Source organism: Spea bombifrons, chromosome 2 (genome assembly GCF_027358695.1).
Source record: "Spea bombifrons isolate aSpeBom1 chromosome 2, aSpeBom1.2.pri, whole genome shotgun sequence".
NCBI lineage: Eukaryota > Metazoa > Chordata > Amphibia > Anura > Pelobatidae > Spea > Spea bombifrons.
Genome location: NC_071088.1, coordinates 109868112 through 109889574, shown reverse-complemented (window position 1 = coordinate 109889574; position 21463 = coordinate 109868112). Strand labels below are relative to the sequence as shown.

At 41.3% G+C, this 21463-nt stretch overlaps 1 protein-coding gene across 3 annotated transcripts in view; it reads left to right on the top strand.

The window, feature by feature from the left end:
* Positions 1–21463, top strand: part of FMNL3 (formin like 3) — a 60773-nt gene that overhangs the window by 37275 nt on the left and 2035 nt on the right. For 2 of the 3 annotated variants that reach the window (XR_008346274.1, XM_053455551.1), the window contains exons 4-26: positions 384–460; positions 9837–9920; positions 10327–10479; positions 10843–10954; positions 11387–11463; positions 12400–12493; positions 13517–13591; positions 13675–13785; positions 13867–14016; positions 14641–14742; positions 15359–15638; positions 16027–16095; positions 16226–16350; positions 16773–16975; positions 17126–17360; positions 17762–17830; positions 17918–17998; positions 18206–18335; positions 18578–18738; positions 19246–19347; positions 19798–19890; positions 20517–20640; positions 20810–20930. Coding sequence is in view for 1 of the 3 variants with exons in the window: in XM_053455551.1 (XP_053311526.1) it covers positions 384–460; positions 9837–9920; positions 10327–10479; positions 10843–10954; positions 11387–11463; positions 12400–12493; positions 13517–13591; positions 13675–13785; positions 13867–14016; positions 14641–14742; positions 15359–15638; positions 16027–16095; positions 16226–16350; positions 16773–16975; positions 17126–17360; positions 17762–17830; positions 17918–17998; positions 18206–18335; positions 18578–18738; positions 19246–19347; positions 19798–19890; positions 20517–20640; positions 20810–20901 (2799 nt within the window). In the remaining 2 variants the exon portion in view is untranslated. The remainder of the gene's footprint in view (positions 1–383; positions 461–9836; positions 9921–10326; positions 10480–10842; positions 10955–11386; positions 11464–12399; positions 12494–13516; positions 13592–13674; positions 13786–13866; positions 14017–14640; positions 14743–15358; positions 15639–16026; positions 16096–16225; positions 16351–16772; positions 16976–17125; positions 17361–17761; positions 17831–17917; positions 17999–18205; positions 18336–18577; positions 18739–19245; positions 19348–19797; positions 19891–20516; positions 20641–20809; positions 20931–21463) is intronic. The other variant, XR_008346275.1, reaches the window with a different exon arrangement.

Genomic DNA, 21463 nt, shown 5'->3' with positions numbered 1-21463 from the left:
TGTATTACATTACCCTTGCTGAGTTTCTTATGAGCTGTTTAAAGAACGCAAGAACGAAAATTTTTGGTATTGGTTTTATGTTTATGAAGTTATTTTACACTGAAATGTATTTAAACCTGCATACGTATTGTTTTAAATTATTTTTGTTTTCAAATTTTTGTATTATTATTATAAATCATGCTTCTCCACTTATAAACAGCCCAATACTCAGAGGATGCTGGCAGTTGGATGTCATTAAAATAATAGAATCAAGAATATACAAAAATTTACTTATTTATTCTCTGAAAGCTTTATCCCTTCCCCTGCTTTCAAAACGAGAGTAGAAATAAAACAGGATGATAAGTATATTAGTGTTAACAGAGTCATTTTATGTCATGTTTTAGAAGTTCAGAAGAAGGGTTCAAGAAAGTACTAAAGTTCTTCGTGAGCTAGAAATCTCTCTCCGGACTAATCATATTGGGTGAGTACCAAAGAATTCTAGAAATTGGTTTGTTTATCTTAAATGAAAAAAATGTGCAACTTGCCTCCATATTTTAATATGCCTTTTAAACTACACAAATGTCTTTTTTTTGTAAACAAAGTGTTATATAGAACATTGACCAAAGGAACCATGTCTGCGCCACAAAACATGGACTCCAAAGACGCACGTGAGGTTGCGCATTAATGAGGTGGCATAATAACAGCAGTATTGGGTATATTCAAAGACATGGGGCCCTCAGTGATGTTTGTTTTTTTTTAATTTAAGACATAATTATAAGTTTAAGAAAAAGTTGCATTATAGTTGTGACTGGACGTCCTGTACCCCGACTGGGTAGTTCCGCCAAACTACGATTCCTCCTCCCGAGACGCAAGCAGTTAACCCCTTTAGCGCCAGACAGAACGAGCGTTGTAAAGAGAAGGGGGATGCCGCTGCACTAGCGCTGCGTTGGCGCTGTGGCTAGCTTTAGCTTAGCGTATTCAACGCATGTCCTGTCCTGAAAAGGACTGCGAGTTATTACAGCAGCCCACCCCAAGCATCAGACAACATCGATGTTAAGGGGGCGAAAACAGGACTCGGTTTATTTGGAAAAAGCACAGCTATTTATATACAGAAACATAATTGGATCAGAAGTATAATCCCATCATTTCCAGACAGCCAGACGCCTTCATACAGTTCTATGGCCAACAAAGAGTCACTATTTTGGGCTGATCCCGAGGTAGTGGCGTCAATCCCGGGGTACCAATGGAGAGCTCAGGGTCCGAGTATGTTATATTCCAAAAAGCGACTTGATCTAATGTCAGGACCCTGAGTGTCAATGTCCCCGGGAATAGTCTGCACGGTAGCCGGGCCAGAGTTCCATAGCCGCAGCTGGATAAACCCCGGTCCTAAAGATTGGTAATAAAACCGGGGTTCCCAAATGAGCTTCCTCTCTTTAACCACCTCCAGAGTGTTGCCCACGACAAGCATAGTGTAACCCTAAAAGAGCGATGTGGTGGGGATGTCCGTAGCTACACGGTCACAATTGTGGGCGGCATTGCCGTGGTTCCTGGTCAGGAGCATGGAGTGTGCATATAGAGTCCCCATAGCCAGCTAGTTCATGGGAGTCTGGTTCTGGCAGACCAGACAGGATTTCCCGTTCACCCTGTGCCCCCCCAATGAGCACAGGATGACTTAAACATAAGAGGGGACTGGGCAGGCAGGTAATGAGTCTCCCCAGGAATCCATAAGTGCCCCCTCCCAAACTCAAACATACCCCCATGTGTCCTCAGCCTCAGGGGGTTGCCGTGACTAAAGTGCTATAAAATGATTCTCATTCTCACCGCGCCTGTATTCTCTAAGGGGCTCCTTAGACCAAAGGGGTCCTTAGGAGCTGCTTCATCTGTTTTATATGATCGTGCCACTGCAAGTTCTTGCGGTAGTCCTCTTGTCCAGTAGCTTTGGCATAGATAATTGATCAGCATGCTTTTAAATGAAACAATGATTGGATATGATTTGAAACTTATTTTGGGCAGACATACCTGAGACCTTCTGTTTACCATATTCGGCTGTAGTTTGGGCAGAGTTTAGGGACAAAAACATTTCTCTTTTAGTGCAGTGATGCAGTTGTCTGGTATCATTAGTGGTAGGACAGTCGTAGGTGGCAGCTGAAAAAGAAGCTGGAAGACAGGAATATGGTCACTTCCTGCAGACTGTTCACTCTGAGAGAGCCTTAGCAGCTGGAGATCCTTCCTGCTGCTGTCTTTGTACCTCAATGGCACGTTCAGGGATCCTAATATGCCTTCACCACTAGGTCATTTCTGTACATCTCACCTTTGTGGTGCCTATAGAACATCCTTAATTAATACTGACTATGCTCAGCACAACGCAAGTTTTTTTTTATATAAGGAAAAGTCCCTGACTGGTTTAAAGCTTGTTGGTGCTCTAGGCAGTGATATGTTTTATAAGCAATGATGTACTTGGTCCTCTTTGCTGAGTGTTGGGATATGATATCTGTCACGGAGCTGGATAGTCCGACCGACTACCTCCGCTGACTTGTGCTTCCTTAGCCTGGGACACACACTTTCTCCGGTTTCCCAGTCACTAGCAGACACTCAGTGCAGGGTATGACCAAAACGAAGACTGCTTTATTTCTCACACACAGGGCTGGATATATCCAGAACATTAACCTAAAACAAGATATTGGGATACAAACCGCCCCCTTAATCTGCCTCCCAGAGACAACAGGGGCAGTAAAGGGATTAACAATACAATAGGGTCTCAACCTCCACTATCTATTACTGGCCGAAATCAGTTCCAGGGATGGCCGGGGTAAATGTCTGTAGTGGTGGAACTGGGGGGAAGGGGGGGCAACATAGTAGTGCCTCATGGGGTGGGGGGGTCTGATATTAAAGTAAAACAATGGCGGTCACTCCCTGGTTGCAGATCCTGGCTGTCTGGCAGAGATAATCCCCTCAGCAAAGTGATGAGATAATATCCTGCTGGGGTAGCCACAGAAGTCTTTACAAAGTCAGGGCCCATAGTCAGTAGGGAGGAGGCTGGCAGTCAGGCCTCTCCAGGGGCCCTGGTGATGGAGGGTTCCGTCACAATATCCACACTAAAATCAGAGCTGCACATCCTTCTGAGGCAGAGTTTTCTAGAGTGTAAACGGGCTGGTTATAATGGATCTCCTCCATGGCCTATTGAGCTGCAATGCAAAGCCTGATTGTCCTATAGGATGATCTTCCCCAGTTAAGTGGTAATGGGGCTTCTGGCCCAGGTCGGAATATGCCAGTGTCTCCACACTAAAATGTCTCCATACTTCCCTAGCAAGTTTTAAGCAGAATCCTCATTTACCTTGAACAGGAGGGAGCTTATCCATACTGGTCTAATGGCTGTAGAATATAGGATTGGTGCGTTTAGTAGCATAGATCACCCTAGTACTGCAATCATACAATGCATTGCCAGAAAAATCTGTGCCACAGGTAGAACAAATGTCCTTATGTTGCATGGCAGTACAAGGGAGACAGTGGGTCACATTGACTTTTATACAGAAGGTAGGGTGCCGTGAGACTGAGACCCTTACACACCTTAATGTAGGGCAGGCCCTTTCCATTGGCCACCCGAATAACTTTCCATTTAGAGCAGGAACCCTGCATGGGGCCTGTCTGGAGTTATGCGCTGCCTCTAAGATTACCCTTATGGCAGAAGCAATCCCAGGGACTATAATGAGAAGGGGGTCCTAGAAAGATCTTGAGCATTGCTCTTACTTCTGGGGTTAGATCAGTACGGATTTAGCTGCAGCAATTGGAGGTTCGGCATCTGGAGTTTCAGGAGCTTACATTTGGCCTCAATTCAGTACCTTGTGCCCTTACTTCATCCACTAAAGAGAATAATTTGTATCTTCTATATTCTCATAATCAGAACCTTACAATCTCTGGGAGACTTTAGATGGATGTTTAATAAGAGGTTCCATCTTCAACCATACAGACCTGTGGTTCCTGAGTCTAAGAAAAGACTCTCCTCTTCAGAGGGTATTTCTTCAGACAGCGAGGTCCAGAATCTCATACCATCTGTTACAGCTTTGCAACAGTGAGGATGCAATTTTCCATTCCTGTTATGCTGGCAGATTTTCCCAGATGGTTGCTGTAGAAGAGAGACTGCAAGTAGGCATGCCCTGGTGGATCAAGTGTGTACAATGTTCATGACATATGCCAGCCTAGAGTTGGGGAGCTGTTATACAAGACAATTTTCCTCAGAAAGTATTCTATAAATCTCTTGGAACTCTTGGCAGTCTGAGAAGCTCTAAATTAAAGATTCCTCAAGTAGCGGTGAATGGATAAGAATCACTGCCTGAAGAACTAGACTGGCCCGCATAGAGCCCATTGAACAACTTTGGGTCAAACTGAAATGGAGATTGCGAGTCAGGCCTTCTCGTCCAACATCAGTGCCTGTTCTCAAAAATACTCTACTGGATGAATGGGCAAAAATTCCCACAGAATCACTCCAGAAGAGTGGAAGCTGTTTGATGCAAATGAGGGACCAACTTCATATTAATGTCCCTGTTGGTGTAATGGTCAGGTGTCCCAAAACTTTTGTCCATATAGTGTTTCCTACTTCATGCTACCAGGAAATGACGAGGAAAATAAATTGTCAGGTACAAATCTTCTGTTTCCTTGTTCTTCTGAGGCATGTGGTATTGGTTTGTTTTCCAGTGTCACAGAGTTTTTAAGAGCACCTCCCTCTTCTATCGTCATTATTGGCAGCTACCCCTGATTATTCTGCCAGTCATGATGGGGACTTCCCTGACAATGATAATCTTGCTAGTAACCATAATGCTTGATACTTGTCCGGTGAACAACTTTTCTAATGTTGAATGAAATAATTTAAGCATAATTTGCAGAAAATGTTTTGAAGTAAAATAGGGTAAAACAATTATTGCAGAAACGCAATTTCCGTAATCTGTTTTCACCAGTTTTTAATTTAAAAAAGAAATGCATTCTTTATGGGAACATATAAAGTAGATATATGTGAAAGAAGAAAACGTAACTTATTCTTGCATCGATATAAATGTTTTTGGCATCTTTTAGGTTGCTAATGGGTTTCTACCTCTGTAGACGTCAGCTGAAAGCATCCCCAGAAATAGAGCATGCAGTCAGACAGGAAATGAGCAGGAGGTGGTGGTGGGGGAATGGAGAGCCAGCAGACAGGAAATAGGCGGGCCGCTGGCCTGGGAGAGGAAAAGACAAAGCCGACAGCTTTAGTGTCAGATTGAATCATTTGCCAAAGCCTGTGTGTATGAGCAAGAACAGCTACGGTTTATAAGTGGGATAAGACTCACGGCCAGGGGTTTAAAGTAGTCCGAGACATTGCAGCATGAAGAGAAGCAGTAGTTACCGGGTTAAGCTAATACAGCTGTCTTGGGGATCTTTGGGGGGATTTCTCTTCTTCTACTTTGAGTTTTTTCCTTGATGCCTCTCGAGTAAACAATATGCTGCACCAAGCTTTGACATGAAAACAAGTCAAAAGTAACATGTATTTCCTGATTGACTCTGCCAATGGCCGAACAGTGCTCATGCGTATACATAGAGACATATGCATCATATACAGAAAGGCCTGGAAAATGAATAGTAGGGTGTGTTCCCTTTTCTGTATATTTTTTATGCAGAATTGCAGATTCTGACCAAACCTTAGGGTTGAGCGCCCCACCTGCCAAACAGATGCCTCATGAATGGTGTCTAGAGAGGGCTTTAAATTGCTTGAGAGTCTAAGTGGGTTAAAATACAAAGCAGTCCCACTAATTCAGCTCCTTTTGTAAGCAATATAGCCATGTCAAATTAGATAGTACTTGCAGAAATCGGGGTACTTTGAAGTAATTGCAGGCTAAACAATATATGGCCATATAATTGTGATGGAGTCCCGAATGTTAATGCTTCAGTTAGGCGCTATTAAATAGCATTTGCTGGGTGTGCGCTGATCTCCTGCTTTGTTGTTTGTACATGTTGGTCTTAATTTAGCAGCACCCTGGAATCTGAATGTGTAATCTTTTTAGGGTGTGCTCCCCTTTCTGTATATTTTGTAAATTAATACTAATAAAATACAGAAAAAAATAACCAGCTGGGGTATGAAGGAACAGTCAGCTTCATTTTTGTTACACAGGTAGACTATGTGAGTCAAGACTAACTGGAAGCATCAGAGGTTTCACCAGCGTTTCACCAGCACTAATATATTACAGAGTCTTAGTGCTACAATAAATACAAATTCATGGGGGCCTTAATCACAATCTTTAATAATTGTAGGTTAATTCACCTCTGTGCGCATGCCCCTTTGTTTTTGCCTTACTGTTGCCTGGGGGAAAATTGCATTTCTTCCCCATTTTAAGAGGAGATACACATGCACCCAATTCAGGGGTGAGCCTAGGGTTAGTGGTGCCTGGGTGCAGTATTTCTTTGGTGCCCCCCTTAACTTACACACAATACACTCTAATACCATACAATAACACACAATGCACATACTAAAAAGCTATATGCTGATGCACACTCAAGATTGTAAGCAGGGCTCTCGCCACCTAATGTATCGGTTTGTCTTAGTCTGTCAATTCTCATCTTGTCATACCCCTTGTATATATGTATTCTATTGAGCTCTGTGTAAATTGTTGGTGCTATATAAATAAAAGATAATAAAAATAATGCACACTCTGACCCATACATTAAGCCTAACATCATATGGTAACAGACCCACACACAATGGAGAAACATACAAAGTCTAACACCATATACTCATATACTGACAAACATGCACACATTCACTCTAACACCATACACTTACACATATATACACACTCCCTCCAACACCACACATTCACATTAACTCTTGTCACTAACACATACATAAACACACACACTCCTGCTCCTCCCGTACAGCTGGGAGCTCTCCCTCCTCCTCATCTCACCCTCTTACCTCCATGGAGCCCTCTCTTCACTGCAACTTCACGCTTCTCAATACCACAATTTTACCCCTGCCACAATTCTAGTTTTGATTACTGTAAATTAAACATTTACCGTGAATTGGGGATGAAGACATTTGTGATCTTTGTGTGCTATTTTTCTAAACAATGAGGGATAGATCTGTATTCAAAACCAGACACAATTGTTAGTGCAGGCGAGATTGTCAATCACTCTGGTGAGCACTGTGCACAATGCAAATGTCCAAATAATTCTCTCTTCTAAGGTTTATCTTGTAAAGGTCAAACTGTCTTTGCGGTATCAAGAGAAAGTAAGAGTGATTTTCATCACTCACGTTTTGACACCTTGACCAAATTGTTCCACAGATGATCATTTTTCACGAATTCACTCATTTTGGTATACATTCCACGCCACCCCCATAACACTTCAATTCAGTGCCCAGGATATGATGTCAGTGCTGCTGAAATAAGTATGGAACGACCACCCAGTGTACATAGATCTTTATCACTCAACTGTTCCATAGAGATGTCATTTCCATTTTATCAACATGCTCTTAACATACCCATTTTTAACACTGTGCACAAACAAGTCCTATTTTGACTTGTAAATGACAATCCATTGGGATTTATTCACTAACCCATGAGATGAAACATTTTTCTTACCTGCTTAACCAAATGTTATTTGAGGTTGCTTCAACGATCCCTTAAAATATGGACATGAGTGACGCTTTAAAGGCATTTACGTCTTCTCGCTGTCCACTTCAAACGTACACTTGACCTGTATCTGTGATGTCGCCCATCCTTGTTATAAAGCATACGCTAATTTGTTTCAGAATGCCTGCGAAGCTCAAACTTGTACAGATTCCTTTTTTATGTGTTGAATATTTCTGTTGATGTGGTACTATTGGAATGCCAACAAATGGATACTTTTCAAACAGAATCTGGAATGAAACAATTTTGGCAAATTGTTTCCTTGGACGAAATGAAACTCCTGGTGACGTTTGCCAAGTTGAAAGCCATTAATGCAAAATAAGATTTTATTAAGAGGTTTTATTATACCCACGTACGTGTTGAGTGACTTTAAATGACTGCTCAAAAGTATGTTTGCGTTGCATACAATGTAGCAGGCAGCCATAGTCCCATGCCTGGAGTATCAAATAGAAGGGGGTGGTGGGTGATGGAATTAATTTCTTTAGTTGAATTAAATTAATATAGCTTTTAAGACTGGGATTAACATTTCTAGGTATGACTATGGCATTCGGTGTAGAATATTCAGGTTTGGCCCTTCTGCGTGTTTCAGCAATGACTCCCTGGCTTCTGTTTTCTCTAGCCCTGTCTCAGTAGCACCGATGGTAGTTGCGTTACTGGGCTAAACATTTCAGAACACCCAGATGAATGAGGCATTTAGTGTCTCCCACGTACCATGTGACCGAATCCAAATATTTGCCTCCTCCACATATTTTTCAAGACATATACAAATAATAAGTACACATTTGTAGCAAAATATGAATCTGCTAGATCAGAGTAAAATCAAATAATCTGAGATCAGTCGGGAATTGGGAATCACTGTTTTGAGTATCATTATCAGTATTATTTGAGAAATACATTTCTATTACCATATATGCACAAATTAACATTTAGCTTAATGGTAGAACAAAAATAGCTCCTCTAAATGACTTTAGAAACATAAAAAATCTACAATGTAGATTCATTAGGAGTTTATGCTAACTGTTTCCTAGCATTGTGGGAAAATGGCTATATTGTACTGTCTGGCGGGGGAAAGGTTAAACACATCAGTGCCTATACTAAACATTGGTCCTGTTTGTGGCCCCTGTGTAATAGCTCAGCCATTGACTGGGCAGTTTGATCATTACATCTTCTCGTCTGGATTTATTTCCGTAAGCTGGGTGATTATGTTCTGAACTATGTTAGCAATTATTTAGATGAAACTGGAGACTTGTGTAGAGGGGAATTGACTGACCATAAGCTCCAAAACTATATTATAATGTTACGTTGTGTTGCAGGCATTCCGTTAAAACCAAAATAGGCCCAAAGACTACGGACACGCTGCCTACCATTGCAGTTTTACTTCACATCATTCTTTTTTTTTCCAAGGAGACATTATTATTATTATTTATTGTTTTATATAGTGCCATCAAATTCCGTAGCGCTGTATCACTAATGATTCCAGGACACGCATATACTTCCCATGTTACTGAGGAGTGGGGTGTATGACCAATTCTATAGCTGTTTAAAATCATTGAAACATAGATAACAGCAGATAAGAATCGTTCAGCCCATCTTGTCTGCCCATTTTCCCAATGTAGAGATTTAGACCTTAATCAGCCCTTGGTCTTGTCTTAGATTCACACTGTATTGGCCTCTACCACTTCTGATAGGAGGCTGTTCCATATATCTACCACCCTCCTGGAAATGTAAAACTTCCTTATATTTTTGTGTATATTTGTCATATTAGGTTTGTGTTAATTTGGGGGACTTATTATTTCATACAGCCGTCGCCTATTTATACTGATAACCAAAGGCAAAGTCTGAACTACCAAGCTGCAAATGATGGGTTAGATGCTTCAGATCACTTTTACTTGCCACCTAAATGTTTCCTTTAAAAGGTAGAAATGTATTCTGTATTAATAATCCACATCTACAACTAGAGACCAATCACAATCTGCATATTTCAGAGGAAGAATGGGATAAGATCCAAATATAAAGTCGTGACCACGTCTGTTCTAGATTGCAACTATAACTTGACAGCCTTGGCTGTGGTTGAGAGTGTTCGGCGTTATAGTCCTCAGCACCTGGAGTGTAAGAGGTTGCCTGAGCATAGCAAGATGCTAAAAATATACGAGCGTTGTTATATTCTGGACTTATTTGCTTCTATTCTCTTCTAATATTTTACAGGTGGGTTCGGGAGTTTTTAAACAATGACAATCAAGGTCTAGATGTGCTTGTGGAGTATCTGTCCTTTGCCCAGTGTGCGGTTATGTAAGTACTGCTTTAAACGTTGTATTGCTGTTGCTAAATGCCATTCTCTCAAGGTGCTTGGCTAGCTATGGTCAACAAATTGTATTTCTGCTGGGTCTCAAAATAAGCAGGGAAGCCTGTGGATCCTCTAAACCTACTGAGGATTAACCGATCTGTGATTTACCCTGCCCTGGAAGCTGGATCAGCTTGCATCCAAATAACATTGTCTGTGTGCTGCCTTGCCTTTTTATAGCTGAGATTGCAAATGCTGAGTGTTTTTTCCCTCTTAATATTCTCGACTGATCGGACCGTTGCCCTATTCCATCCAGTATTGTGTACCTGTGCTGCGTAGCGGCCATGCTTTATCCATTTCCCCCCCTCTTCCTCCCCCAGCCGCTGAAGCTTTTTGTGTATCCCTCTGATGTAGGTTTGATTTTGAGGGCCTGGAAAACGGGGAGGATGGCTTGATAGAAAAGTCCAAGCCCTGGAGCAGATCCATCGAGGATCTGCCGCATCCCAACTCCCTGTCTGCCCCTTTCACCAACGGCCTCGCTCGCTCTGCCCGCCAGTCTGTGCTCCGGTATGTATATGTGTGCCAGCTCCTTGCCAGTCCTTCCTGCAATCAGCCTACCATGGTGTGATGTTTGTGACCTTCCTACTTTGTGTGCTAAGAAAAATCATTCCATTACTAAAATGCATGCTACCTTGACAAGATGTAGAAGCAGAAAAGATAACATAAGGAACAGTGTTCTGGAACTGAGTCAATGCATAGATTTCTTCAGCGTAAAGAACAATGTATTTTCATATGGACTCATTTAGCTTTGTAGAAGCCAAAAGTGTTCAATTTTCATTTTTCCATACTTTTAAGAATGTATTGCTTACTTTGTGAATGGTTCTCTTGGCATGTTTTATTAAATAGTCTCACTGTGAACTCTCTTAATAGAAGCTACAACACACTACCTGGCAAAAAAGCCTTGAAGAACTCACGGTTGGTCAGTCAGAAGGATGATGTCCATGTCTGCATTCTGTGCCTCCGGGCAATCATGAACTATCAAGTAAGGGTCATTGTCATGAATATGCCTCAACAGGCTATCTGTTGTAAAATTCTGATTCAATAAAGAGAGAGTTGTTAGGAAAGTTGTAGTTTTAACTCCTTCACGATATGTTATGAGGGTCAAATACTAATGAGCTTCTACTGTAGGAAGAGCTTAGCTCGCCCTGTATAATGTATTGCTAGAGATTGCCCTTCATAATTAATACAGAATTAAAAGAGTTGAAACCAGAACTCGCCTGACACCTCTCTTTTAGTGAATAAAATCATATTTTAGTTCATAGACCCAGATGTTTTGCACTAGAGTGAGAAGTCTGTTTTATAGCCTGGTTCATCTCCCCTCGTACATAAATCTGTCCCAGTGGGTATTGCAGCATATTCCCACCAGTATAAGGATCTATTGCTCTACATGCGACATTGTTCTTGTTTTCCTTAGTATGGCTTCAACCTGGTTATGTCCCATCCTCATGCTGTGAATGAAATCGCCCTCAGCTTAAACAACAAGAACCCCAGGTAACTTCATAGTCCCTTATTTGTCTAATGAATGCCCTGTTTTGCTCCAGTGTTCCATAAAAAAAAACCAAAAAACAAAAAAAAACCCACAAAGAATGGGAAGATTGCTATAAACGAAATTGTCCCATCCTTGGTACTGTGTATCCCATGGAGTCCTTGGGGGTTGGAATACTCTGCCTGTGGAATCTCAGGTGTTGATACCATTTCAAATGTTATTTAATATGACATATTAGGTTGATATTAAAGGTATATGCTTGAAAAAATACTTCTACTGCTCCTATATTTGCGTGGTGAAGTGGAGTGTTTAGATAAGTGGGCTTTTAAAGTGATAAGTGAAACCGCTGTAAAAAGCCACATTTCAAAGATTTCCATTTTTGACATTTCCTTTGCATAAAGACAATGTGTCATTTGCGTAGTAAATTATTGCCTACATGAACCTTTTGAACACCTGCGGGTATGAGCAGTGCTGCCAAGTTTGCCAACCCCTGCACATAAGCTACATGACGCCTCAGTTGGGAGGAAAAAACTAACAGGTATATTTACAGAAGGTGAACATCTTTTTTGGATTTCCCAGAATTCTTTAAAACCATTACTGGTTTATCACTTATCATTTAATGTACTACCACACCCTATGGATATAATTATCACTGGAAGAAAGGATTTGACCCTGCAGATATTAATCAGTAGGCTAGGACAGCAGATTTACCCCCTGAGACACCAGCAGCATACATATCTGCTGAAACCCATGGACCTCAATGACTACTATGGCAGTGAACTTGGTCTGGTTCTTCCAAAACAGTATGGCTGAGATTAGTAATGAATATGGTAAGTAGAGGGAGGAAAAAACTACAAATACCCTAATTCTAAGTTTCCTGCCTATTAGCAAGTATATTACCTCAGAAACCTCAGTATTTTTTTTTTTATATTTCTTTTAAGGACGAAAGCTCTGGTGCTAGAGCTTCTGGCTGCTGTGTGCCTGGTCCGAGGGGGACATGAAATCATCCTGTCGGCATTTGACAATTTTAAAGAGGTATTGTAGGCTCAAGCCAAATCTGTTTATAACCACATCAAAATATATAATAACCTCTTTTTGGGGTGTCAAAGCCTGAGCATACTCTGTTTTAAGGTCAGGTTGATGCACACATTTAGGACAGGTATGGTTATATGGTTACAAATCACAAACTATTACAATAGACTTCTTTAGGGCAGCACCCCCCTGCTACAAAACCAGGGGCAGATCACCCTGTTTGGTTATTAGGGCCATGGGCCAGATTGGAAGATCAGAGGTCTCCCTTGTAACCAGCCCTGTTACACAATGGGGGCTGGCGCTTACTTGGGACAGTCCCCACAGTATCCTTACCCAGCACCACCTGTTCCTCTAAGGCAGAGCACCAGGATATAATGTAAAATGACAGCGCATATGCCTCTAATATATTTAAATTAAAAAACCCAGTGAAGAACATGTCTCCTATGAAATCCTGCTTTTGAGGATGGGGCCCTGAATCGTGTTGTTAGAAGATCATCCATGTCGGTGCATAATGCAAGGGAAGCTTTTCATGTGAACCAGCGTTCACGTGGGATTTGTCCCCTCTGATTAACCCCAGCACTGGCAGGCATGGCACAGAACTGCCACGGGTAGCGGCATCTGGCAGAGTTACAGGGATCTAGCAATCGGAACCACAGACCAGCTTTTGTCATTTCCTTTTTGTATTATATAATTTGTATTATAAAAGGACATTATAAGGGCTTTCAGTGGTATTTGGGTAAAAAACATATTTCACAACATGGCCTCTTGCTGGTATTTAAAAGGTTTGTGAAGATGTATAAATATTCTATTTAGGAATAAATTACTTGTGTGTTTTTCCATCATTCAGCTATTTGCATCCATAAGCTGCATACGATCCAGGTAGAATATTCACATAGCTTTTTGACTTTTTTCCATTACACTTGTGTAAATCATAGGTATATTGGAATGTATATTTGTGTATGGAAGCCTATGAATGAGCAAAAATAAATATAGTAATAGATTGATTTTAAGATTTGATGTTTTCAGGTCTGTAAAGAGAAACATCGTTTTGAGAAGCTCATGGAGTATTTCAGGAATGAAGACACCAACATTGACTTCATGGTGAGACCAGAAGCAGGAGGAATAGATCATCTCATCAGCTAGTGTTGCGTCACAGATGTAAAAGGGATTTTTGCTTTCTCTAGGTTGCCTGCATGCAGTTCATCAATATTGTCGTTCACTCTGTGGAAGATATGAATTTCCGAGTGCACCTTCAGTATGAATTTACTAAGTTAGGCCTTGAAGACTTCCTGGAGGTAATCCAAAAATTGTTGAAATGTATGTGGGCATTCACCTCCATGTTCTACCATGATGTCTAACTGGATGTCTGTTCACAGAAGTCTAAGCACACAGAAAGTGAGAAGCTCCAGGTGCAGATCCAAGCGTATCTCGATAATGTGTTCGATGTTGGGGGATTGCTCGAGGATGCAGAAACCAAGAATGTTGCACTGGAAAAGGTGGAGGAGCTCGAGGAGCACCTGTCCCATGTGAGTAAGCTTTCTTACTTGTGTTTCTCTTAGCACAGGAAAGTGCTATGGTTGGAAGTTGACGAGAATAAATATCCGGTGGAGATCAGGGGTCCCTGCATAACCTGGCTGTCCCAGTATCTAAAAAGTCAGTGTCTTGCAATGAATAACTTTATATCATCTGTAATGAGAATTCTGCATTGTTACTGATCTCAATACTAGATTACTGTAAGGCTGTAGTGTGCAGATATTGTAATACTAAAAAACTGTGGCTGTCTTTCTAGTGTTTGTAGATAAAATTACCTCCAGATTGCACTGTTCCATATGTACGCACAGAAAATAGAAATAAAACATTGGATAACTTGTCAAAATCCAGCAAGATACACATTACGCAAATGACACTGACAGCATTACCTTCCAAAGTTCCCCTTTTTGGAATTTACGGTAATTTTACAGGGAATTTTTTTATTAGTAAGTGTAAAAATCCAAAACCCAGGATTTCTTTCGCTTTTGATTTGTAATCGCAGATGATCACATGCCATGAAACACTGGGTTTGCCTTCTGGGAAAGATTTTGCTATCTATTCCGTCGGGAGACATAAGGATTAAATGAGTGTTTAGAGAATAGTCTCTTGTCTTCCCATAGATGACCGAAAAACTGCTGGACCTTGAAAATGAGAACATAATGAGAGTGGCAGACCTGGAGAAGACCCTTCTGCAGCGAGAGAAAGAGCTAGAATTGATCAAGGTGAGTGGGGGCAAAAATATTAAAATTTACCAGCCAGCCATGATGCCCCTATATTATTGTAATTTTCTGGACTAGCCTAAAGAACATAATATTGGCTAGAAATATTAGAGACTCGCATATATCTCTACACGATTTTTTTACGTCCCATGCATGGCTTGTGTGTGCTGTGTTCTCTTTACAGACTGTAACAGGCTGTAATAAAGGTACATTGGGTCATAGCTTTTTTAGTCCTAAGGAGATGCTGCCCCCTACTGTGTTTGGTGGAACTGAAGCACATGTGCAGAATTTCCCTTTAGACACGTTCTGTTACCAGTGCTTGTACATTCCTAATCACTATTGTGCTCCGTTTGTCTCAGAGAACAAGTCACGGCCCAGGTGTTAATTTGACACGCACTTACTTTGGCACATTTAGTAAGAAAATAAGCTAGTGCAATGCTGATAAAGATGTGAATGCCTACTAACAAAATGACAGTTGCTCTACATGGCGATGCTAGTATCATGGGACCCACGTGGAGACCTATGTGCCTCCTTGGAAAAGTAGAGGTCTACTCTGTAACTTAGTTGAAGAGCAGTTTGGTCAAGCATTGTTTGCAATATATTGAATCTGCTTTTACAGGAAACCTATGAGAACACGAGCCATCAGGTGCACACACTGCGAAAGATCATCAAGGAGAAAGACGAGGCATACCAGCACCTCCGCCAGCGAGAGCAAGCCAACACTTTCCATATAAACCAGCAGGGGCCCGCTGGAACAGTCCATCCAATTGTCGTTGCTCCTGGTGGAGAGACCCCCTTGCCTTCAGAATTTCCACCCCCACCCCCTCCTGTCCCTGTTGCTGCACCTCCACCTCCTCCTCCACCACCTCCACCGCCACCACCACCACCTCCTATGCCAAGTAAGAGAGTAGCAATTTTTTTTTTAATTGTTAAATTACTTCAATAATATCAATATTAAATCGCTAGAATCCAATTTGCTGCTGAGTGCTTCATGTATTTTTCTGACAGCATAATTCTGATTGAAGTCATTCGCGACTGCGCTCTTGAACTTGGCAGGATCTTTGTGCATCTTGACTAAATTGAGCCAATTCCCGGTTCAGTTTTAGTTAGTTGCTGAAGAGTATTCAGGAAGCGAATGAGTACTCATGACTATACTTGGAAAAGTCAAATACAGATCAAAAACACATAAATATGACCATTCCTCTGCCTCTTGGAAGCTTCCTTATAGTCTATCAGCTCTTTTATTTCATGAATATTCATATTAATATATGTGTCTTACATCAATAGGCAAATGTCCTCCTCCACCTCCTTTGCCATCTTCTTCACCATCTGTGATCCTCACTACGGGCTTATCAGGTAAACATATGACCCATTGAATGAGATATTGGAAGCACAGCATTACATGGAGACATTTTTAGCAACTTATTCTGTGGATCTGTTTTTAAGCATGTGTGGTGTTTTATTTTTTATATTCTTCCTTTTATAGCAATCCGTATAAAGAAGCCTATCAAAACAAAGTTCCGCCTTCCTGTTTTTAACTGGACTGCTTTGAAGCCGAATCAGATCAGTGGAACAGTATTCAGTGACTTAGATGATGAGCGGATATTGCAGGTGAAAGGGGGGGCTTCGTGTTTTGGGTGGAATACTTGTTGTGTAAAGTGTTTGGATTTCATGCTGAAATATTGTAAAAGTGCCAAGTTGACAACACTACTAAACTGTGGACAAATTAGAATTTGTATATATATAATATAGAAGTATGCATTTGTATATTGAAACGTTAGACTCAGCACCAAAGTAGACAGATGCCTATAATAATAATTTTAAAGCATAATATTGTAACCTTGTTTCATACCACTTTATAGAGCCAGAATTTATATATTGCTATATCAATGCCAGTAATTCACATTATAGTCAAAATGTTACATTGCAGTGTGCATTGTCACTATATACTAATAATAGAATCCTGGCATCTTTACCCCCTTTTTCTACCCCAGACTGTTAAACCCCCCTTTATTCCTTTTTTATATGCACAGGACCTCGATATGGATAAGTTTGAAGAACTGTTTAAAACCAAAGCACAAGGAGCTGCCATCGACGTGACTTGCTCCAAAAACAAAACATCTCAGAAAAATGTCAGCAAGGTGACACTTCTGGAGGCCAACAGAGCCAAGAACCTCGCTATCACTCTGCGTAAAGCAGGCCGGACGACGGAAGAAATCTGCAAAGCCATCCAAACGTAGGTTTTGCTGCCTAGTAAGAATTGGTTTGCACACATAACGTGCACCTTATCCATGCTTGATTTAAAAAAGCAAGAAGGCATCACATGGAAGAAGGACAAAATATAAGCTCTGAGATAAAGCGCTCTTATCTATCCCCTCTTGCTTAGGTTTGACTTACGGACGTTGCCCGTGGATTTTGTGGAATGCCTGGTGCGTTTCCTGCCCACAGAGGCAGAAGTGAAGCTGTTCCGGCAGTATGAGAAAGAGCGCAAACCCCTAGATGACTTGTCCGACGAGGACCGTTTCATGATGTCCTTCAGTAAGGTGGAGCGACTCTCCCAAAGGACATCCATCATGACCTTCATGGGTAACTTCAATGAAAACCTGCAGCTGCTTACACCGGTAAGAATGATTATACTCACAAAGTTCACACTTTTGTTGGTGCTATGTGTGATGTAAACATATCACAATAGGTTGCGAGTTAAATGCACTCTCTAGTATTGACAAATTTGTCAATCTATTTTTCCCTCTGTAGGTTTAATAGCATGAAAACAACACAAAAAATTCAGTTTCTATTTTGTTTGTCACATGACCATTAACTGTTCCCAGAAATTATAATAAAGAATAATTCTGAAGAAGGATTTGCACATTAATCAGTACTAGGAATGCTGCATTTAGTTACAAAAGTACATTCAGCAGGGTGGGTTAAGCAGCACCTTTAACTTCCGCATTGAGTAATCTAGTTTGTTAATTCGGAACGCATTGTTACCGTTTCAAATGTTGTTGGTCATATCTCTTTTCAGCAACTGAATGCAGTCATTGCGGCTTCTGCTTCTGTAAAGTCATCTCCAAAACTGAAGCAGATGCTCGAGGTTAGTGAAAAGAAATTAGGAAAAGTAAAAGTATCGCTTTTTCCACACCATGATGTAACTGTGTAATTTATGTCTCTGTCCTTTCAGATTATCCTTGCACTTGGCAACTACATGAATAGCAGCAAAAGAGGATCTGTCTATGGGTTCAAACTCCAGAGCTTAGACCTGGTAAGCCTGGCTTTCTTGTAATGGTTTGCCTGTTTGAATGCATGGCTTCATTATAATAACTGAGCTATTAGTGCCTTTTGGTGGGAATATGTTTGGTGCCATATCAATATATCTATGGAAGACATAGGGGATACAGGGCTGCAGTGTTTCATGTGGCATGCTTATGTGTGTGTGATGATTTTTTGATCATAATCTTCTTTTCTTCAGCTTCAAGACACCAAGTCAACAGACCGAAAAATGACACTCTTAAATTATATTGCATTGATTGCTAAGGAAAAGTACCCTGAAGTGGCCACGTTCTGGACTGAGTTACACTTTGTTGAGAAGGCAGCTGCAGGTGGGAAACGGCTGTGCCACCCATTTTCCTTGGTTGAATAGCTCATGACAATAATAACAGACAACACTACTTTGAAGCAAGAATATCTATATATATATATATCTATGATAGACCCAGGGATATGTAATGTTCTGTGCCATGTAGGTGTCAGTAAATTAATGTAGAGATAAAGTGTGCTCCTTGAGGTTCCTGCTGCTTGTTTTATGTTCCCAAGACCTTTCTAATTTACATTATTTCTACAGTGTCTCTAGAAAACGTCCTACAGGATGTGAAGGAGCTTGGGAGGGGAATGGATCTGATCCGGAAAGAGAGCAGTCATCATGATAACAGCATCCTGAGGAACTTTGTGAGCACGAATGAATCAAAGTTGGATAAGCTAGTGAAGGACGCAAGGACTGCAGAGGTAGGCAAACTGGGGGAGCTTCAAGGTCACTGCAGCAGTCACATTAGATGAGCAAGAGTAGAATACCAATAGCCAAAAGCATAAGAATTTGTAGACTGTTGTGGAATCCTGAGGTAGGTAACAATTCTAGAATCCGCAAACTACCCAAGATGGCTGTTCTGTATCGTGGCGTTTCCAGACGCTAACAATCATTTGCGGTTTAACCTGTTATGCACTGTATTATTTAACTATTTACCGATTTAGTTTTAGTGTATTCTGATCTTACTACAAGTTTTGAGATTACTGATTGACAGATTTAAGGCAGGCTATTACATACAGAGGAAAAACAGTATATTTCTTTAAATTCAGGCTTATTAATCCTTTTCAGCATTAGTTATATTTATTGACTGCCAATAATGTGTGTGTGTGTGTTACTCTCTCTTGCCATCGGTGATGACTTTCCCAGGCTTTCCAAGTTTTCCTTAATATCAGAACAGAGCTTATATCTCTTTTCTTTCTCCTCGGCAGGAAGCATATGCAGCTGTGGTGCATTATTTTGGAGAGAATCCAAAGACAACGCCCCCCTCTGTTTTCTTTCCAGTATTTGCCCGTTTCATCAAATCATACAAGGTAGAGAAACCTAAAGACTCTCGGGCACAGAAATGTGTGCGCCTGTGTGTTTGCTAGGACGCTTCCACCTGGGAAAACGTCTCAATGCTTTGAGATTGTCCTAGAAGCCCAGAACGCCGGCCTTTTCCTGCCATTGTTTCAGCAGGAAGAGGTTCTTCGTTGGCGTGCGGTCACCTGGGCTGCATGTAACATGTCCTTCAAGTGTTACAAAGGCATCCGCTGTGTGCAGGCACCATATTAAGTGCATTTACCCTAGAAGATAGTACAATTACACAAAACTTACAAAAAGTCTAGTTATTTCGCAAATCATAGTCTCCATTGATTAAAATGTTTTTACTACACATAAACAGATAGACTGTCCAGGGTCCCCTAGGTATGGGATATATTTATATCGGTATAATGTGCACGACATCTGAAGTGCTTTACTGAACACATCTTTTTCTCAACTAGGAAGCTGAGCAGGAGAACGAGATGCGTAAGAAGCAAGAGGAGGTTTTACGAGAGAAGCTGCTGGCTCAAGAAGCAAAGAAGTTGGATCCAAAGGTATTGGCCATTGTGTCCATTTATGGAGGTTAAATGGGGGCAATGGTGTTCTCTTGGCTTTCTGCATAGCCAACCTTTACTTTATGAGATGTATCTACTTTTCAGTAAAGTTATAAACTCAATGCATGCCTGTCCAATGTATCTTACAACTGAGGATGACATACACACATGAAGCTGTAGGCCTCCAAGAGTTAGCACAGCCTTCTTGGTTTCACGTTTTGGGTTTTACGTGGTACTAGTGTAGCTGGTTTGCTGCTCTGTGTATGGACCAGTGTTAATCCTGACTTCTGTGACCCCGATGCATGTGCTTTTGGATGCCATTTATATCCCATTTCATGGTGGTGTTTTCTTTTTTGTACTTTTCAGTTTCAGGATTGCTGCCTTTACACTGGTAGTTTCTAAAGCACTGTTCTGGTTGTCACAAAATGTTTTAATGAGGATGTTTCCATTGTGAACAGTGGCTCTAGTGATGATGAGCTGTCACAACATACATTGGCTGCGACAAAGGGCTTAAAAGTGCCTTTTACTATTCTCATGTTAGAGGATTTGCATGTCAGCGTGTGCCTAAATAACACATTGTATTTAGTAAGCAGCCTTCATTTGCGGTACCTTACTTTTCCCCCCAGTCTCCGATGCAGAAAAACAAGCGACAGCAGCAAGATCTCATTGCAGAGCTGCGCCGGCGACAGGCCAAGGACCATCACCCTGTATACGAAGGGAAGGATGGAGCCATAGAAGACATAATCACAGGTGGGTTTCTGTGCCTTGAAATGGTAGATTGCAAATGCATTCTTTCACAGTCGGTGCTTAAAAGGTCTTTTCAACCCAAACGGAGTGTCCCTTGCCTCATCATTTGTCTTACAGTGTCCATTTTTTGATTGTGTATATATTTCTTTGTTTTCCCTCTGAATGGATGCAGTCCTGAAGAGCGTCCCCTTCACAGCCAGAACAGCCAAACGAGGCTCTCGCTTCTTCTGTGATACATCCCTGTTTGAGGATTCAAACTGTTAAAAGTCCATGCCTTTAAAAAATATTGAAAGGTACATAGACTCTTGCCAATGCATGCACTGACTCTCCTTGTTAAATGTTCTCATGGAGGACATTGGAGTGCATGCGTGGAATAATGGGAGAAGCCTGTCCCTTACATTAACACTACATTTCAATTTTACTAATACATATATTGCATTTGACTGCATGAAATCTGTGCCTCCAAATGCACAAACTGTCATGGATGTGAATCGGTCTGGCCTAGACAGATACAAATGTGCCAATGTATATCTCTGGATATAGTGAGTGATACAGAAACAAACTACCGTATTTGCTCGATTATAAGATGAGTTTTTTTTTTCAGAGCAAACGCTCTGATAAATAACCATTGTCTTATATTCAAGGTCGTCTTCTAATCAGACCTCAAATAGAGGTCTGACTACAGGACTAAGATCCAGATCCCCCACCGCGCTGCAGGGAACCTGGATCCTCCTCTCTGGCAGCCGGTGGACATCTATGCAATGCGCGCACACAACCTCCATTGCTGCCGGCACTTCTACCGGGGCTTCTGTGACAGAACGCCGGC